At 37.3% G+C, this 19,784-nt stretch overlaps 1 protein-coding gene across 3 annotated transcripts in view; it reads right to left on the minus strand.

Annotated features, from left to right (window-relative positions):
* Positions 1-1,076: 1,076 nt before the first annotated feature.
* The window catches only part of LOC149531719 (ATP binding microtubule motor family protein), a 64,593-nt gene continuing 45,885 nt past the window's right edge, over positions 1,077-19,784 (minus strand). For all 3 annotated transcript variants that reach the window (XM_089807931.1, XM_089807930.1, XM_089807929.1), the window contains 8 exons: positions 3,484-3,632; positions 3,336-3,397; positions 3,103-3,194; positions 2,742-2,890; positions 2,324-2,400; positions 2,036-2,242; positions 1,763-1,862; positions 1,077-1,654 (listed from right to left, as the gene is read on the minus strand). In XM_089807931.1, the coding sequence (XP_089664057.1) occupies positions 1,461-1,654; positions 1,763-1,862; positions 2,036-2,242; positions 2,324-2,400; positions 2,742-2,890; positions 3,103-3,194; positions 3,336-3,397; positions 3,484-3,632 (1,030 nt within the window). In that variant the 3' untranslated portion in view covers positions 1,077-1,460. The remainder of the gene's footprint in view (positions 1,655-1,762; positions 1,863-2,035; positions 2,243-2,323; positions 2,401-2,741; positions 2,891-3,102; positions 3,195-3,335; positions 3,398-3,483; positions 3,633-19,784) is intronic.

Here is a 19,784-nt window from a genome sequence, read left to right on the forward strand (position 1 = left end):
CAAAATTGGAATATGTCTTCCTATTCCCAATTCCGATTGAGCTTACCAAACAGCGAATATAAAACATATTCTAATTTCGTTTTCCTATTCCACTCATATTCCAGCAACCAAACGGGGCCTAAGTTCTTAACGATAGAATTATAAACCACCAAACAAAGATTGGTAAACTGATATTTAATGACTGTAAAGAAGTTGGTTTTCTCCCCATTGGTTACAAGTTTGACTATAAAGATCAAACTTACCCAATACATGTGTTTTGGAAGCAATTGTGTACGCCTAATGGATTTGACTCACCCTAGCTTGCCTCGTTTCTAGCCCCAACATGGCAATAACTAAGACCAAGGCAACACATGTTGGGTACTAAATTGGTAACAAATAATTCCAGATTTAGCCAATCTGGAAAGCTTTGGAGTTGAGCAACCAATGAGAGAGATCATATTCCTAATGTCAGCTCTCCCTCTTCTGAGATAATTAAATTTATCCCTCTTCACAAAATATTATTATATTTTTGTTGAAGCAACAAGGTATTTCCAAACAATTTGGAAGTAATTCATGTGAATCATTGGGAACCATAAATGCTTGCCATAAACATTCACCTTTATCTCTGCTATTGTCCACTTTTATATGGTAATTGATCTGTGCTTTGGTCCTATATGAATTATCAATCATCTCTGCAGAGAATATGTTTTAAAATCTTATCATGTTTAAATTACTAATGAAAAAGTGGCTCCATTTTAATTACAAATCTCTTATATTGTAACATTTAGAGAGTCTGAGTTTTCCTTTTGAAGGGTTTCACTTAAAGATCAACTAATTCAATGGTTAAAGCTAGCCTGCTTGAAAGCAGAAGGCTGTGGTTTTGAACCCTCTCCTTTTTACAACTCCACAAATTTGAACCAGTTGATCTTTGAACAGAGCATAAATGTTGAACCCTCTCCTTTTTACATCGCAGTATGTTGGCACATAAAGAAAGCATGTTAATTTTCCATGAGGCAATTTTTCTTAAACCTGTGAAATATGTCAGTTTTAAAATCTAAAATGTTATATTTCAATTCCATCTTGTTAGGATTCACAGCAAGGCAAACATTAACATTTCAGACATATGATGAATGTAAAAATATAGGTATACCAGCACAACATAATATTCTTTGTGGATAATAGACTAAAGATGAAATATGCGATTTCAAGAACCTAGAATACTCGTATATCTGGCAGAAGTTTGTAGTGTAAATTGACGCTTCAGAAAGAAATCGCCAAAAGAAAGAGACAAGTATGAGAATCTAACACCCTGAGCAGTACTCAGGTTCCATAGCGCCCTATGTACAAGAAAGATTGTGGGCACCAATTTGTTTTTCCAACTCAGCATTTATAAGTTGCTTGCAGTGACTGCAACGAGATACCTTGGATTGGTGCCATAAAAATCCATTCAGTCAGACATAGTTGGAAATTCTGTCACTAACCTAAACTTTGCCCATCAGAAACAGAAATCTATTCTTGATATTTGCTAATATGATCTGCAAAAAAGATAGGCTAGCAACATTGCTGGCATTTTCTCTGTGGCTCTTTGCAGAATCAGCTCCTTGTGTATGCTGAGCGCCACCTCTAAGAGGTCGGATTATTCTTGCTTTCTCACAAATGGTGAATGCTGCAGATCCTATTTTGACATATTCAAGAATATGGAAGGATTAGTTCACAATTTTTTAGTGTTCTCTAGATATTGTTAAAATGTCAACTTTCACCTTATTCTTACACTGGAAATTACCTGAGCTACATGAAGGAGGGTTTTCAGTGAATTTGGGGTTAACTGCCAAGTATCTGGCAGCCCGTAATTCAACCTTCATGGACTCATTCTCTCTTGCAAGCTGCATTACAATCAAATATTCACATTCACCACAAATATAGTTACCTTCTTTCCAAACACATTTTTGCTAGAACAAATGATGAAAATGTATGCTAAAAAATTAGAACAATTGAATCTGGTAACATCTTATGATTATGTATTTCGTGAACTAAAAACACATGCACTGGTGCTTACTGTTTCATTGCTTTCTGATAGTTGTTCCAATGACTTTTGCAAGATGAGAATTGTTTTGTTGATTTCCGCTTCACTAGAAACCAAAAGGTTCTTCCGGGGCTCAGTATTGCACAAGTCTAGGATGATTCCCTCCTCTACCAGTAAATCTCTAAGTGAATTGATAATCTCTTCAAGAACTGGGGTTCTTTTGGATAGGTTTTCCTTTAACTGTTAATTAAACACCATATTAAAGACCCACTATTTGCAAAATAAGATCATGTCCAGCCAAGTGGTTTTGGTGGGACTTACCTTTCCTAAAAGTCCATTCTTATTATCAGTTTTGATACAAGAGTTTGGATAATTTGTAGACATTTTGCTCATTTCACCTGAAAACAAAACAGAAAACTGTAACTAATCTTCCAGTATCCAAACTTTCTTAGCAGTTTCAAACAGGAATTTACATCACATCATAATCTAGATTTTATTTGTACAAAGTCATTTCATTACTTTCTTGAATCTTTAACTCGTTGAGAAAATTGAGTATATAGCATTTGATGTAATTGACATGTCATGGTTCAGAAATCGGCTCTACAAAACCATATAAATTTACCTATACACAATGATCTCATGATCTCACACCTGTGTTTTTACAAGTTGACTTTTCCAGTAGATTTGTCAAATTTCTATTATTAGATGTACCTTACTTTCATTAAAGTTGGAAAATGACCTTTCTCAAGTGAGTGCAGACGGGCATTAAGCATAAGAAGCTGTCGACGAAGCTGCTCACTCTCTTGTTCGTACTTGACAATTAATTGTTCCAACTCATGTTGGCCTCGTTCTGTGTTAACTTTGGGCTTGTTTCTAATTTGCTTTGCTCTGCAGGAAAATTGCATTTGGAAATATTACTGCTAAATCTTGAAGATATGCATTCCAAAAGCTAGTTACGCTATGAAAACACTGATATGCTTTATTCTTTGGTCAAACATTATAACCTTGAAAAGATTTTGGGCACATATTTTAATCAATGCAAATCAGATACTAAAAGTCAAAATATCTAGGAAAGACGTAATATTAGTATGTTCTCATACCTGGTACCAAATCGTAATGTAGACAAGCTCTCTGAGGCATTGAAAGAGCTTTGTGAACAACAGCAGAGCAAAGCTGTTCGTGAGTTTCCACCCTGTCAATGGAAATTTCTCAGATGAAAGTAAATGAATCTGCACTGTACCCAACTATGGAAAATGCATATGCAATGATGTATAAACAAACATTACATTTGTATGTATGCACTGTTGCTTAATCTAGAGAAGAGTTAACTTACTAAAGACTCTTGCAGAATGCGGGTGAGCTTTGAGTCTCGGTAGGGAATATGGCAGGGCTTTTCTGTAGGCAGAGTTCCAATAAGGCATGCAGGCATCATTATATGGCAATTAATCTGTAACAAAAATATGTTATCATTGGTTGCCCACCTGTTGTCAATGCATTGATTACATTCCCGAGTGCAGACAGTGACTTATTTATTGTCTTCGCTTCATGCAATAGTTTCCCTTCAGCACCTGTTTTTTCTACTTTCTCAGAGCCAGCGAGATCCACAAGATAAAGCTTGCCAGTTTTTACACTGCATCATTTCATGGTATCATCCATCTTGTAGAACTAGAACACAGCTGTTGCTATGCTTGGCCAAGTAGAACATGTTTAATATAATGAATAAATTATTACATGGAACTGAGGAGAGGATTTTATTTTCTTGTGTAATTCCCAAAGAAGCAGATGCAGTCAAATTCTCCTTTCATTGTCTATATCAAGGATATATCAGTATCCCCTTTTAAGTTTAAATGTTATTCTTCCAGTTCCTGATAACAAAATAATAATATGCAAGAGTCTATTGGGTATCAAGGAAATTTTCTTAGACAATCTCCCTAAATATTCTTGAAGCTGTTTAAATTTTATACCATGAAAAATGCAAGCTCCTAACTTTACTGGTTCTGAGGCTTTTAAGTATAGATACATCTTACACAGTACCTGTCTATGGGGCTCTCTACAGCATATGCAAGTGATACTTTATTAGGGACTGAGAACCAGGTCCAGATTTCAATGTGAAAATTACTAAACACTCTACTTCCTCTACATAGCCACGTAACTTATTGAAGAACTGTAATCTGTTATAGTGTGAAGGATGAAATTCTTAAAACGTTTACCTCTTTGGTGCAATATGATCAAATGTAAAATCATGGCAGGGTCCACAGAAGCAAGTACAAACCCAATCCATCTCAAATTAGAGTGGCAACAACTGAAGTGGATACAGATTTCAAGAATTTAGAAGCTACTATTATAGCTGGCTGGGTTATTTTAGTGGCCGGTTGTTTCTTCTGCTGGGTCTGTAACTGTTACGGCCATTGGAGAACGGGGTTTCTACCTGTAACTGCAGGTCTGCGACTTTGGTTACTGCTATTTTTGCCGTCATCTGCTATTTCTGTGGGCATCTGCTATTTCTGCTGGGTACTATCTGATTCTGACCCTCTTCTGCTGGTTGGTCTACAGTTCTGTCCCTTGCCGGTTCTTTGGTGGGTTTTGCTTCAGTATTTCTTACTCTTTGAATATGGCGGACAGTGTTGACTCAGTTTCAACCAATGGACAGAAAATTCTCACTTATCAGAGGTTATGCGACAGGATTTGCAAACTTGAATTAGACAATTTGCAGCTGAGAGAGCAGGTTACCTCTCTAAATGATACCATTACTGAACTTAAGAATGTCACAACCTCCAATACGGCTCGATTCCAAAGTTTCTCAGATGCTTTCACTACTGAAACAGCTGGACTGCAAACCAGTATCAGCTCTATTATTTCACAACTGGAAGGACTTGATTCCATCAAAGAACAGCAATCCATCGTTGCAGCTAAACACTCCTCTCTTATTTCTAAAACTGAACTGAAGGTCAAATCTTGGGCCTCTCTCTGTGGTAACACAGACTCTCAACCTCTAGCTAATATTGACAAAATGGTACAAGGTAAGATCAAGGATGAGAGGGTGAGACGTGTTCGTGAGCTTAACCTACGGGTTCGTGGACTTTCCTCTTCTCATGATCCTCTCACAATTGGACACTCGTTTCTCTGTGACCAACTTGGTCTTACTGACATCACATTGGATAGGTGCTGGTTTGGACATGGGGATGTCCTATTTATCAAATTCCTTTCACTTGCTGACAGGCTCCGAGCTCTCCGTGCTAGGAGGAAGCTTTTTCTCTTCCTTCCAAGATCTTCTTAGATGAAGATCTCACAAAGGCTTAGGTTGTAGAGCTCAAACATGCTCACGGTGTTGTTGCAAATGCAAGACAAGATGGTAAATGGGGAGTTATCAAGAATCTGAAAGCGGTTATTAGAGATTCACCCCCTAGTGGTTGGATAGAGAGATAGGCCCCTAAGGCCAAATGATGGTCCCACCAGCAATCTGACAAGAGGGAGAACCCTACTTGCTCCCTTCTTGTTAATTGCTGGAATGGTAATGGATCTTTATGGTCATTACCTGGTCTGCTTCGTGATGCTGTGGGATTCACAAAGATTCTTGTCATAACTAAGACTCACGAGAGTCCTATATATCCTCTCCCAAGTGTTATTGGTTTTCAGTGGCTGTCTATTTGTAGAGAGGAGGTTCGTGTTTCTGGTGGTGTACGGGGATCTGGTGGTGTTGCTTGTTTGATTAAGGATGATATTTTCAGTAGCACTTCTATTCTACACTCAGACTCATTTGCCAGATTTATGTGGGTCCGCATTTATCGTAAGTGTCACTGTTAGAGAGATTTTTATTTGGCTGCTTGCTACTTTCCACCGGCTTCTTCTCACTATGCTATTCATGCTACCGATGACGGGGACCCTTTTATCGATCTTTGTGAGACTATTTCTCAATTTGTTGTTCTTGGGGACATTATTATTCTCAGGGATTCAATGCGAGAACCAAAATACTCCAAACTCCACTATATGATCGTAGTCCAAATTCCATATGCTCCACCAAGATTGATCTAGCTTTTTAGGGCTTCAGAGATGTTCCGAGGATGTTTCTGGGCTGTTATCCGTTTATGGTAGACATCTGCTGTAGCTTTGTGAGTGTTCTGGCTTGGTGATTTTGAACGGCCTTCCCTGTTGCCCTGGTTTGAGTTCTTCACTTGTTGGCCTCATTGTAGTGGTGCTAGTGTTGCTGATTATGCTCTTGCCTGTCCCTCCTTCATCCCTTGCATTCGCAATTTTACCATTTTGTGCCTTCCTTTGGCTGATCATGCTCTCCTCAATGTTCATTTTTGCCTCTCCCCTCTCATGTTGCCTCATCTCTCATCTATCACAACTCACTTGCCCATTCACTTCCATTTTCTTGATGGTGATTGTGAGCTCTTTTCCTCTCATCTTTCAAGACTCCTTAGTCCATTGTGCTTCTCAGACTCGTACGAGGCCGCCTCCATGTTTGATTTACTTGCATTGGCTATTTTTAAGTCTACCTCCCTTTCCATTCTTCATCGTCCTCCATTACTCCTTCACAACACTCATCGTAATACCTGCCCCATGAACCAGTGGTTCGATTTGGACTGCAAATCTTTTCCTCATTTTATGCGATCTACTTTTGAGGCTCACTCCATTGAATTTGCCAATATTTGCTTATCTTATCTCTGCTTTCTTCGAAGTAAGAAGCATAACTTTGCCGCTTCTAAGTGCAAATCTCTTTGCTCCACGCTGATCCGCAATCCCCAACTCTTTTGGTGCACTCTTTTCCCTCATAATTCCCCTCCATCTTCCACCCTCGACTTTCGCTCCCTTACCTTGCACATCATGGCTCTTTATGACATTCCTGGGTAGCCTTCCATTCATCCCTCTTCACCTCCTTATGTACACCTTTTCACCGCTTCCCATATTTATGAGGCGATCAGATCCATGAAGTGTAGTAGAGCTGCTGATGAAAAGGGTTTCCCGGCTGAAATTTTCAAGTTTGGTGTCTCAGTTCTAGGCCCCTATCTCTCTATTCTTTTTAATAGAGTGATTCATACTGGGTTTCCAACTTCTTGGTCTAGGAATCTGATTTATCCCATTCACAAGACCAACCCTGTCTCAGATCCAGGGAACTATAGAACCATCAAGATTGGGCACACTTTTGCCAAACTGTATGCGACAGCTCTTGATGCTATGCTATCTACAGAGCTTGATAGAAATGGTTGTAGGGCTAGAGGGCAGGCCGATTTTCGGGTGGATTATCAGACTATGGATCACATCTTCACAGTACGGGCTATTATTGAGGAGGCCAAACATAGATTGAAGAAGGTTTATTGTTGCTTTGTTGATTTCCGCAAAGCTTTTGATTCAGTTCCTAGGGTGGTTCTGTTTGAGAGACTTAGGGAGATTAGCATTTCTATGATACTACGTATTGCTATTATGAGACTGTATGAGACTGTGGTTGGCAGATGCCAGACTCCTGAGAGCTTCTCAGATCCGATCCATAGTACCATTGGGTTAAGCAGGGTTATCCTTTCTCTCCTACTTTATTTGGGTTATATATCGATGAGCTTGAGGATTTCCTCTTAAAGTCTTCGCTTGTGGGAGATGGTTGTTATCTTCATCCTTTTTGTGGATGATGTGGCTCTTCTTGCTTCCTCTCCAAACAGGTTACAAAGACTTCTCGATGGCTTAACTTTATTTTGTGATCAGCGACAGCTTGTGGTTAACTTGGGTAAGACTCGGGTCATGGTCTTCAATGGCTTAAAGACTTCTCATCTTCACTTCATTTTTCAAGGCCGAGAGATTGAGATCACTTCATCCTACACATATCTAGGGGTTATGTTTTCCAGTTTGCAGTTCGGTATGAGATCGGCTATTTAGCCCAAAGTTAATAAGGGTATGGGTTCTCTTGCTTTGCTCCAGAAACAGTGTTTCGAGCATCACTTCCAGGATACCCCATCTAAGCTCTCTCTTAGATGCTCTTGAGTGGCTGACTGTTCTTTATGGATCTGTGGTCTGGGGCCCTTCTCTTCTTAGCTCTGATTGGGCCTCAATTGAGAGGGTTCAGACTCTGTTCTTGAGGCACATGATTAGATGTCATGGGCTCACTCATAGTATCATTTTTGCTAAGTTTGGTGCTCATCCTTTCAAACTTGTGGTAATTTTTTATTTGGTTGGTTCCTTCATCGTCTTCATGGGTTTGCGAATTATGTTGGGGGTCAGTACGGCTACTACTTAGCTTATTGTTCTTCTGTTTCTACTGCGAATGCTGAGTCTGGTTCTCGCGCACGATGTTGGTATGCACAAGTTTCTTCCTTACAGTGTTAGATTGGGATTGACATTGGGTGTCTCCCCCCTTTTTAGTTCTCTTTGGATGCTCCTGCTCATCTTCTCCCCTCACGGTAGGAGTTGAATGAGCATTTTCGTCTTGATATCTATAGATGGCACATTACTACTACCTGGGTTAACCCTCTTGGCGGGTTACGCCCGTGGATGTTTTTTTATACAGAGCATTTTTTGGAGATTTCTGATGGGATCATTGTCCGTCCTAGCTACCTTTTATAGAAGTGGCCTCATGCCCTACGAATCTCTTTAGTTTCTTTCAAAGTTGGTTCCCACCGTGTTTGAGCTCAAACTAATCATCATATGGTTAGTGGGGAGCAGATTTGTATGCTCTGTACTTTAGGGGAAGTGGAGAATGAGGCTCATCTCCTTTTTCGATGCCCTATTTACTATGAGATCAAAGGGAGATTCTTCTGTCTGTTCTAGGAGTCCTTTTATCTCTATGACTTTTTCAGTTACTATGATCAGAAATGCCTTGCACTTTATCTTCGTGAGGCCACCACACTCCGCGATAGCATGATCCAATCATTGCTTCCTCACTGGCACTTGTCTACTTAGCTCATCACTGCCTATTTTACACCATTATCTCCTTTGCGGGGTGTAAAAAGGCCTTCCAGCTCTATTCGTTATTCTAGGCTTTCCAAATGTGTCGGATCCCGTTCTGGATATTTGCACCAGTGACACTCTTCTATGAGTAGCCAAAGACAGTCCAGTGCCTCTACACATCGGCCTGTGTATCATTCAGTGACTGATTTCTTCTCGCCAAGAATGACTCATAGCGCTCTCTTTGTTCTTTGTTGGTTGTTATTGCTTTGGTTGTATTCATTTATTTTCAAACACCTTTGTGTGCTCCTGCTGGTGTTAGCCTGACTGTTGTAATCTTTCAGTCCCATAGACCTCTTTTTGGTCTTTTGTTGGACATTAATATCATTATCTTATCTTATCTTATCCTCAATCACTCACAAATTATTCATTTCACAATGCTTATACTGCTTTTTGGGATCCTTCTAATTGTAGACCTTGCAAATGCCTGGTACCACTTCTCTCTCCTTATTTTTTAACTTCACTTCTATGATTAGCAATAAATTAAAATATTCATTAAAAATATTTGCATAATGATGCTTAAAATATACGTTCTTTTAGCAATGGTTAGATGGCATGCAAATTTAACAGCATAGATAAAAGGAGCAATTCACATATTTCAAAATCTCTGCTATGGATTACCTATTAAGACTCTCTATACAAATTGACAGGTGAAACTGAAAGTGTAAAGAGAAACATGAAAGGTCCAATGCAGTAAAAATTTCATCTTGATGGTTTGCTGCAATTTGAAGGCTAATATGCTGCAATTTGAAGGCTAATATTAGGGTCCAAAACTAACATTAAATATGAACAATCCAAAACCAATGCCTGGTAAGAAAAATAAACACCCGAATGGCATAGAGTAGTGCTGTGAATTGAAAGCAGGGGCATATAATGAAAGCATAATGATGAGATAAGTGTAAATGGACTCGACAAATGTTTTGGTTTGTGTCTAATGAATGATGCTAAAAAGGTAATAATTTCAATAAAAGCCAAACATGTCAATCAAACAATTTTCAGTGGCTGAATTTCTCATGGTATCACCAATGCTCAAAGACATCTGGCATGTTCATCATGGTCAAATCATCACTTAAAGGTACATACTTACATGTTCACATACCTAGAACTTGCATGGACATTAAGATATGTTTGCAAAATACAAACATGTAATTGTAATTGGCATACTTGGACATCAAGAGTAAATCCAGAGTTGGTTCCAGTAATTCCATGGGCATTTGAGATGGCTGTAATGGGATACATAGTCTCAGAGAATCCTAATGGTTCCAAACAAAGAGCATTGACCTGTAACATTTCTGGATTCAGTTGACATAAGGATGATGCACAAATTCATTTTCTTGGAGTATCAGCCTACATCGTGTTTCTAATGGAATATATTGCATCCCTCCTCTTTTGTTATATTGTTTTTTGTTCTTACTTCTTCAATTGTTTTGAAATTGCAAGCTGAATTTATTTCCAGAAATTAAGCAAATGTTCAAAATCTATGATAGAATGATTATCACAGTTCTTAATTTATTGTAGAAAACATGATTAAATTCAGTGCTTCCTGAGTGCCGTTTGTCTATGAAATAAATGAAGAATTCTATGAAAGCAGATTCATATCATTGTAGGGACATGGACATGTACACATTAAGTTTCAAATAAAGGATGCAGTAACACCCATAGCTGTAACATGTGAGTTTTCAGTACCATCAGCACATTGGCAATATCTGATTTAATTATGGAACAGATACAATTATGTTTACATGCACACAGATCATATTCTTGTCCACAGATAACCAAAGTAGTTCAACAAGGTTTGAAGGACAAATCATAAGCTCCAATATGTAAAAGAAGCACTATGCGACAAGTTAAATGATAAAAGCATAAACATAAATGGTTAAACACCAAACATGCCATTAAAGTAAAAATTATGTATTACAGACATTACAAATAATTGTACAAAAGGAAGACTCGTCTCTGTGCAAGTAAAAAGTTGATGAAAACTATGTTTGGAGGTTAAATTTATCTCTGATTTGCTATGTTCCACCAAGTTTCCAGCATCTGGGAACAAGGAATTGGGGACAGGGTGACACATTTCATGGAAAGAAGACCATTTTGGGGGGACAGCAGGGGATGACAAAGCAGATGGCTCTTTGAAAAATACGATTTTTTAATAAATAAAGGTAGTTCAAATATTCATATAATAACATTGATAACAATGATAAGGCATTCGTCATATCAGCATATACATCATAGAATCTCTTATACACAACAATAGAGTTCGAATAAGAGTTGAATAAATCATTGTTTAATTGCTTCCATAATTCATTGACAAAGTGCCAAAGAAACCCAAGAACCATGTGGAAGAGAAGATGAATCTAGGGGCAGTAAGACACAAATTTCAAAGTTTATTGGAAAAATTCATTTGTCAATTTAAAGTTGCATTATACTCACAAGAACGACATAAGTAGCAGTGCCAATGAAGAGGAAGAAACTGTAATAAATGTAAGACTTTCAACCTCATCAGAGTTTGAAAGCATTGGGGGTGGAGGTAAATAAACACCAAATCCATTTGATTTCCCTTATTATGCCTTGAGAGCATAGCAGCATAAATCTTTTGGGGAAAAAAACACAAACTAAAATTACGTTTTTTTCTTTTTTCAAAAAACTTGGGATTTGAATGAGAAATTTTTGAATTTTTAAAAATATAAAAAATGTTGAAAAGGAGACAAAACCCACTTGTTTTTAAAATTTAAAGACATTCCCACAGCACAGAGATATACAGAGAAATAAAACAGATAAATCAGCTGATTAATTGTCTCAAATAGAGAATTTAGCCCATGAATTGTCCATATGATAGGTTTGTCTAAAATAGCAGAACTCAATGTAGCACATAAGCTTTACTAGTAAATGATTCTTTGGCTAGTTCTCTACAAAGTTGATAAAGTTATTGCTAAGTTAATAATAAAACTTTGCAATAGATGATGTGAGTAAAATTCTGGTTTTGTTGTATGATGTGAGCAGATGAATTAAATGCCACTAACAACACAGCATTCCAAATTATTATTAACATCAAAAGTGTCTAATCATAGAGACTGCACTGTTATAAAAAACTTTGATACCTTAAAACACTTAGTCAAGACCTCAAAACAACAACACTAAGTATGTTTGCATCCCAGAAGCATAAGAAAAACCTTTAATCACAGAAAAAAATTCAAGTACGAAACATAAAAAATCTAGTCTATCAAAGAGAAACCACTTATCATAAAAAGTAGAGTCAAACACGCATGAATAATGCATTTTCAAAGATTCAACATACAGCAATTTAAACACGAGAAAATTGTTGAAATTGAAGCAATTTTGTCAAAAAGACAAGACTTTTACAGGAAAATTACATTTGCAGGACTGATTCACAAAAGGTATAATCAGGTTCTTTCAGTGATTTTTGCTTCTCCGTCGTTGAAACCTTGCACGAATAGCCCAATTAACCCAGAAAAAACTCTTCTTTAACTTATGACAGCCATAGATGTCAAAAAGGATTTTTGCGGGGGGAGTAGGGTGCAGTTATGTCACATTTTCAAGACAAATATTAGAGGTATCTACATGAGGTATGGTCTAATTCCTTGGATGTTAAAGGCTGTGGAGTTAACGTTTGTGTAGACATAAAGTAGAATGAGAAGATAGAGACTCATCAATCGCATATGGAAAAGGAAAAGAGGCCTAAATTTGTGACAGTACCAATGTATTTAATTGGAAATGGATGAGCATCTATGCCTATGCCATCCATGGTGATAGCACAATAGTAGTGATATTGCCAAGAGAGGAAAGAGGAAGATTACTAGTAGCGAGGGGCCAAGAATAGTTGCAAGCATGGTTAATGTACATGCACGATTAAGACTGAGTCTTGCATTTCCAAATTCTTTTATTCCCATGCCCTCCCATTTCAAGCAGCTCATTTCTCTGACTTCAAATAAATGATCAAAATATGAAGCTCCTATTGATCCCTCATTTGTACCTTTTCGAGATCATGTTCTGCTCACTATCCTCGTAGACAAACAATATTCTATAATTATATTTTAATTTGCTAAAGGATGATATGAGGCAAGCTTGTATTGGGATGGCTTGTCCCATTGTGATTGATAGGTCGGCTGACATTAGACACTGGTCATTCATCAATATCATAGTCAAATGCACAATTGCCTCTTATTTTGTTTGTTATGGACTGATTAGGGAAGTCTGTGAATGTAGACTTCCAAATTAGCCTTTTAAGAAAGGCCATAGAGGAGGTTGTGGCCTCAAACATTGTACAAGCGATAACTAATTCAGCATGTATATGCAAATTGGCTAGAATGACGGTAGAGAATTTTAAAAGAACATCTTTTAGACCCCAAGTTGTGTCATGCATTGCACAATGCAACAAAAACATAGGGAAATAGATTGGGTGAAGAAAGTACTGGCAAAAGTTAAACATATCCAAATATTTGTAACCACCACATCTTGCTCTCTTGGGAGATTTGCAAAGAAGGAACTCCTAATTTGCGGAAACAAGATATTCTAGTTACTTCATTTTGCTAGAGAGAATAATTGTGATGCATGAGGATCTACGACTAATATGGTGAATTCAAAATAGAGTAGATGGCTCAATTCAAGCTATGTTGAAAAAAAAGTCATCAAACAAAGGGTCATTGATAAAAATTGGTCCACTATGGGATAATGCATTTCTAATTTTATCAAATATTAAGTATCAAATTTTTGGTTTTCTTATTAAATTTATGATTTTAATATTTTTAATTTTTATTGTTCAATGTTTCAACTTTGAAAGTTTTAACTTGTCAATTAACTTCCTGAAAATTTTCATTGCATTTCACAAATATGTTTGCTATTTCATCTCACCTATTGTATATCCCATTTTAATGTGCTGATGCAAATTCACCTAGACTTTGAGAGATATATGAGAGATTTGATGGCATGTTTGGAAAGATAAAGAAAATATTTTGGATAAGGATAACAATTTGAGATAATATGAGCAATGTATTGAGTTCATTGTTATGTGGAGGTGGAACACAACGAACACCCCACTTCATATGACAACCATTTCTCTTAATCCCAAATAGAATGCACCAAAGGCTAGAGAGTTGCCTCCTTGTGATGGCAAAGAGGTAAAGAAGGGAAAACAAAGGTCTTTCGAAAGATGTATTCAATTGCGAAGTCTACAATATTTTTCTCACAATGGCTTTCCTTCCAAAATCTCCATCATCCAACATTGAGCAAACCAAAAGGGAACATAGAGCTACATTAGTTCAAACTGACCCTATTGGATGGTGAACATCACACTAGAAGGATACAATGCAGTTGAGGATGCTTTTCATTTACCTCTATTGTGGAGAAGAATTGATCCACTCCATGGAGTGGAATAGAAGCAAAAAAGGCATAGTGTTATCTAGTTTTAAGATCATTATAATCTAGAGTATCAACAAGTCCAAATTTATGTTGGGATGTATCGCGACCTATTCACACCATCGCTTCATCTAAATGGGGAAACCCCTCTTTCTCTTGTTAGTTGTGGGGTTTTAGCAACAAGGAGTCAATTATGAGATCTAAGGATTGAGGAATGATCAAATCTTCAAGTCACGAAGGTTGCAAGCATAAATAGGTCTTAAGGGCTTAAAGTCATTAGGGACAAAATGAAAAAAATGTCAAATTCTAGGGGAAATTTCCCTCATGTCAGGCTATTTTGGTCAACCTACTAGTCACCGTGGTGTATTAATGCCCTATTTTACTTGTGAATATGGACCAAAATGATGAAATATTGCAAGTGAAAATCCTTGTGAGGATTGATTTTACACCATATTTGAACCAAGGATCCTTATAGAATAGATTTTCCACCAAGTCCTTACGAAAAATCCCTATGGAGGCCGAATTTTTTACTCCTCAACGGTAAGGAAAAATGAAATTCTAGTTGAAAACCTATAAAATCCCTATGGAGGTTGATTTTCCACTCCTAGACATAAGGATCAAGGCTAAAACATAAAAAGTCCCTATGGAGGTCTATTTTCAACAGGATAGAGACTTGGAGAAACTTGGAAATGGTGTGAAAGGGGAATGTCCCTATGGACGGATATTTTCCACTAGTCCCTATGACTATGTATTTTCCACTTGTCCCTACAGACATGGATTTTCCACTTGTCCCTCTAAGCGTGAAATATCCACCAATCCCTATGGACATTGATTTTCCCATTAAGCACCAAAGTGAGAAACAAAAATGGAGTCCCTATGAGGTCATTCTTCCACTTCCCTCCAACTATGCACAAAAGAGTGAAAAGGGTAAAGCAATTGATTTGTCCCTATGCTAGTCGATTTTACACCAGAAAGAGAAGATTGGCTAAATGAAAATGCAAGTGTGATAATATCCCTATGGTTGTCAATTTTACATGAAGATCAAAATGCAAGGAAAGTGATTAAGTTCAAATGCAACCAAGTTTGTCCCTATGCCCATGAATTTTCCACCAGCTGGACAAGGTGTAAAACAAGACTAAGACATATTTAGGATATGTCCCTATTAGCATCAAATTCCCGCCTAAGCAAATTGGTGAAGTTTAAAAGGAAAAATTTTAGACTAAACTTGTCCTTATGACAATCAATTTTCCTTGATGGATTTAAATGGAAATTTGAAGGTTAAAGTGAATGCAAAAAATTGAAAACCCAAGGTGTCCCTATGCTGGTCAATTTTCCACCAGCATGATGAAGAAATGATTACAAGAATGAATGCAGACAAAGAGGTCCTTATGCTGAGTGAATTTTCAGAAGAGGTCATTTTTAGTCCCACGTTTTCTGTGAAGTTGCATTACAGAGGTAAACTCACTTTAAATTGCCATTGAACATCATGATTAAACACAATACAAGGGGCAACTTGAAGTGGGAGGCTGAAAGAAAGGATTGAAGGCTGATAGATTGAAGACAAGACAACAAGGAGGAGATGGCTGATTGGTAGAAACCAGAAGTTAGAAGAAAATATCAGATATGTGAAGATAAAATCAGAGATTAAAGAATAAACCAAGTAAGGTGATCTTCACAAGAAGAACCCAATTCTGATTATTGAATTTGCAAATTTCAAAATCAGAAGTTCATTAAAGGGAGGCCACAAACTTCAAGCTTCAGACTAAAGTCAAAAAACTTTCTCCAAGAAGGGTGATTCTGGCGAAATCAGGAAAAAATCAAGTGCTGTCATTCGATTCGACCTAAGGCAAGAGGACAAGCAATTCTTTCACCAAAAAATCAGAAATTTAAATAAGAACTCATCCAGGTAGAGAAAATTTAGAGTTATCCTCAGAAACCAGATCTTGTCCTATATTTAGAAATTTAATTTCCATCTTCAGATTTTCAGAATATCTTCCCTAAGTCATTGTTTTGCAGGTATAATGATCTGATTTTATGAGTTTAAATCAATTGGGAATTGAATTTCTTTTCCAAATCTAAGCATTTTCAGATGTACATTCTCAGATTTTTCTCTGATTTTTTAAGTCAAAAAAATCTGAAACATGCACAAAATCATAAATTCATAAGTCTGAAAATCATTTCTCAATTAAAATAATGAATTTCATGTAAAGTTCTTAATTTTGAGCTTTGTACAGAAGCATGGCTGAGGCAAAAGGTTAAGTTGTAGCTAGGAATATGCAGATAAAGAGGATCATTGAAGGTTACTATCCAGAGTCTCGGATGTCTTCCAAGTGGAAGAAGATTAGTGATAATGACTTTGAGTACCTGATCATGAAGAAGATGAAGCGAAAGATGTATGGAACTCAAGATCATATGCATTCTCCAATGGTTGTCCACATCATGAAAAGTGGGATATATCATACAATAGGCTTTCCATTGTCAGTCCAATGCAATGAACTTATAGTAGAATGTGCAAGGCATTATGATCCGCAATCAAGGACAGTCAAATCTTCTACAAGTGTGATGTTTTCATTTCTCAATGAGGAGGAAGCAAGGGAAACATTTGGATTCCTTATCATCCAAGGATGTAAATGAGGACAAAGGAGGAAACTCAAGCCATGTTTGAAATGAAACCAAGTGCCTCTATGGACCTCATGAACAAAGGATGGGTTCTTGAACTTACTAGACATCATTCCAAACTACCTAAAAAGCTCATAAGTACAAACTTCAAGGATGAATACAATGATATGATCTTCCTATTGAACGAAATCATGGGAGTTCTTCAAGGGGCACTCTTTGAGAATTGGATGTTTCACTCCATGGAGGAGATCTCAGCTGGAATAGTGATGATAAATTGGACAGAGGTCATAAGTGACAACTTGAATTTTCAATTGACAAACTTGGAGAGCACAAAATTCTTCTACATGAGCTCTTAAATAATCAATTTGTTGCAAGAAATATCAAGTATACAGATTTATGTGCAAGGGTGAAGTAGAGAACAAGAAGGGACAACTTAAGATAAATGATTATCATCCTCAGCTTCTTGAAAAAGAAAACTACAAGAGGGCAAATGATGCATTTTCTATGTATATCACTCGCTTTTTACAAGGAGGATTTCATAAGAGGTTATCCAAGGAAACAATTGAATTGGTGGAGAAATATAGGCCATGGTTCATTCAATTCCAGTCTTTCACCAACATAAGGATTCAAGGATACACTTGTCAGCCTTTCAAACTTCCACGGTATCCTACAAATAAGTTAGTGTTGTTTGAGATGGTGGCACAGTTGTCTGAGTTCGACCAAATTTAGAAGAAGAAGCGTAGACAAGGTGAAGGTATTCCACAACACTAGTAGTTGAGACAGTTCCTACAAAGCTGCAATTTTATCAGCTTGGTGTATACAAGGCTAGAGATCATTTTGATCCCTTTCAAATGATCCTTATAGAAAAAGGAAAGTATAGGCATAGAGTTGATGGAAAAAGAGTTTTGGGAACTACTTACAATAAGAAGCCCAACTACTACCTTTGTAAACGGTGAACAATAAAAAGCCATTTCGGAAGTGAAAGATCTTCCCTACTTGGCTACTCCGGTTTCAATGGGATTCAACCCTCACCCTATTCCGTTTTGGTATTACTTGCTTGGGTCTGGCAAATCTGCACACTATCTTTGTTTGCAATTATTAATATTGTTCATTGAAGCTTCATCAATTCTATTTGCAACTATCTTGTTCTAGCAATTTACATTTATTCATTGGTGTAGGAGGAATTGGCAATCTGTCACCCAAATTCTCCAATGTACCGTCACCCACAGCCTGAACCATACGGACTCCCTTGTCTCCACCATATGATCGTATGGCATACCCAAACCATACATCACTACCCACACACTATATGGACAAATCTGCTTCCCTAACTTGACCACCATACGACTTTCTAATGCACCTCCCAAATTTCCAACATCTCATCGTACGACTTTTGCTTAGGATTGTACATCATCCTACTCTAACCATACAGCTTCCCACTAAGACCGTATGGCCTCCACAATTGTTCCATCATTTAAAATGTAGGGGAATAGAAACATTACAAGCACAGGCAACTAAGGCTATGTAGCATGGACAACTCCACCCTAAGGCCATGTAGCACAAACAACTCCACTTTGAGGCTGTGTAGCATAGGCAACTGAGGCCATGTAGTATGGACAACTAAGTCCATGTAGCAGGGGTAACTAGGGTCATGTAGCACAGACAACTCCACCCTGAGGCCATGTAGCACGAACAATTTCACCCTGAGGACCTATAACACAGACAATTTCATTCGAGACAAGATCGCCTTCAGGGCGAGTTCACCTTCAGAACATTGTAGTGGTATCAAAGCCAAAGATTCTGCCAGCCTATGGATAGTGAATGAAATTTTATAGCCGAAAGAGAAAGAGGTCCCACTCAGTTGATAGAATGGCAGATCAAGGACCCACTCCTACGGAAGTCATGGCACTATTGAGGGATCTTTCGAGGAATCAAGCACAGATCAAGAAATCAAGCACATATCAATGACACTCAGTGACTTATGGAAGAAACTCTTCAGAAACTAGTAGACAATAAGATATCTAGGGAACAAAATGGTCACAGTTCTAACTTGGTTTCAAGAAAGGCAAATCCTCATCTGACATGCTCTTGACCTTCCATGTCAACTTTTCCTACACGGATGGAGGTACCACACGAAGGAAGGCAACCAACCTCTGAGGAGATCCAAGAACAATTGAAAGAAGACTAGAAGAATGCAAACTTGGAAGTGTGAGGCCTCACCCGATCCATCATAAGTAAAGATGACACATTTGCATTGTGATACTTCTAATTTGATGTTTTGATATACTTTCAAGACCATAGGGTTATGCTATTTTAATCTCTGCATTTTGATGATCAACACTTATGTTTGCACATTGAGACCTAAATGATATAATTAATGTTCTCATTCATGTACTAACCTTTTTCAATTGCTTTGATAGAAGTTGAATTTTAGAAATGCTTGTAATGTATAAGTGCGGGTATGTTGCTTTTTGATATTCGGGATTTGGATATTCTGAAAAAACTCAAGACTTACTAGGACAATGGCTTATTTTAACTATTGATTTTGACAGTTATAGTAGTGATCTACATCTATGAAATGAACTATGAACCTAATATTGTGAATGGGATGATCAAACACATATGGATGCAACTTTATGACATGATAGAATTAGATTATGATATGATGATTATGATTTAATGCGATACATAGATAAATGTTAATTTGATCATAATGGTTTACAATTTAATGAGATATGTAGATAAATGTTAATTTGATAATGACGATTATGATTTAATGTGATATGCAAATAAATATTAATTTGATTATGATGGTTTATGATATGCAGATCTTGATATCTTGACATTTTGGATG

This window comes from Cupressus sempervirens, chromosome 11 (assembly GCF_028749045.1).
Source record: "Cupressus sempervirens isolate cs-2001-9-10 chromosome 11, ASM2874904v1, whole genome shotgun sequence".
Classification (NCBI taxonomy): Eukaryota; Viridiplantae; Streptophyta; class Pinopsida; order Cupressales; family Cupressaceae; genus Cupressus; species Cupressus sempervirens.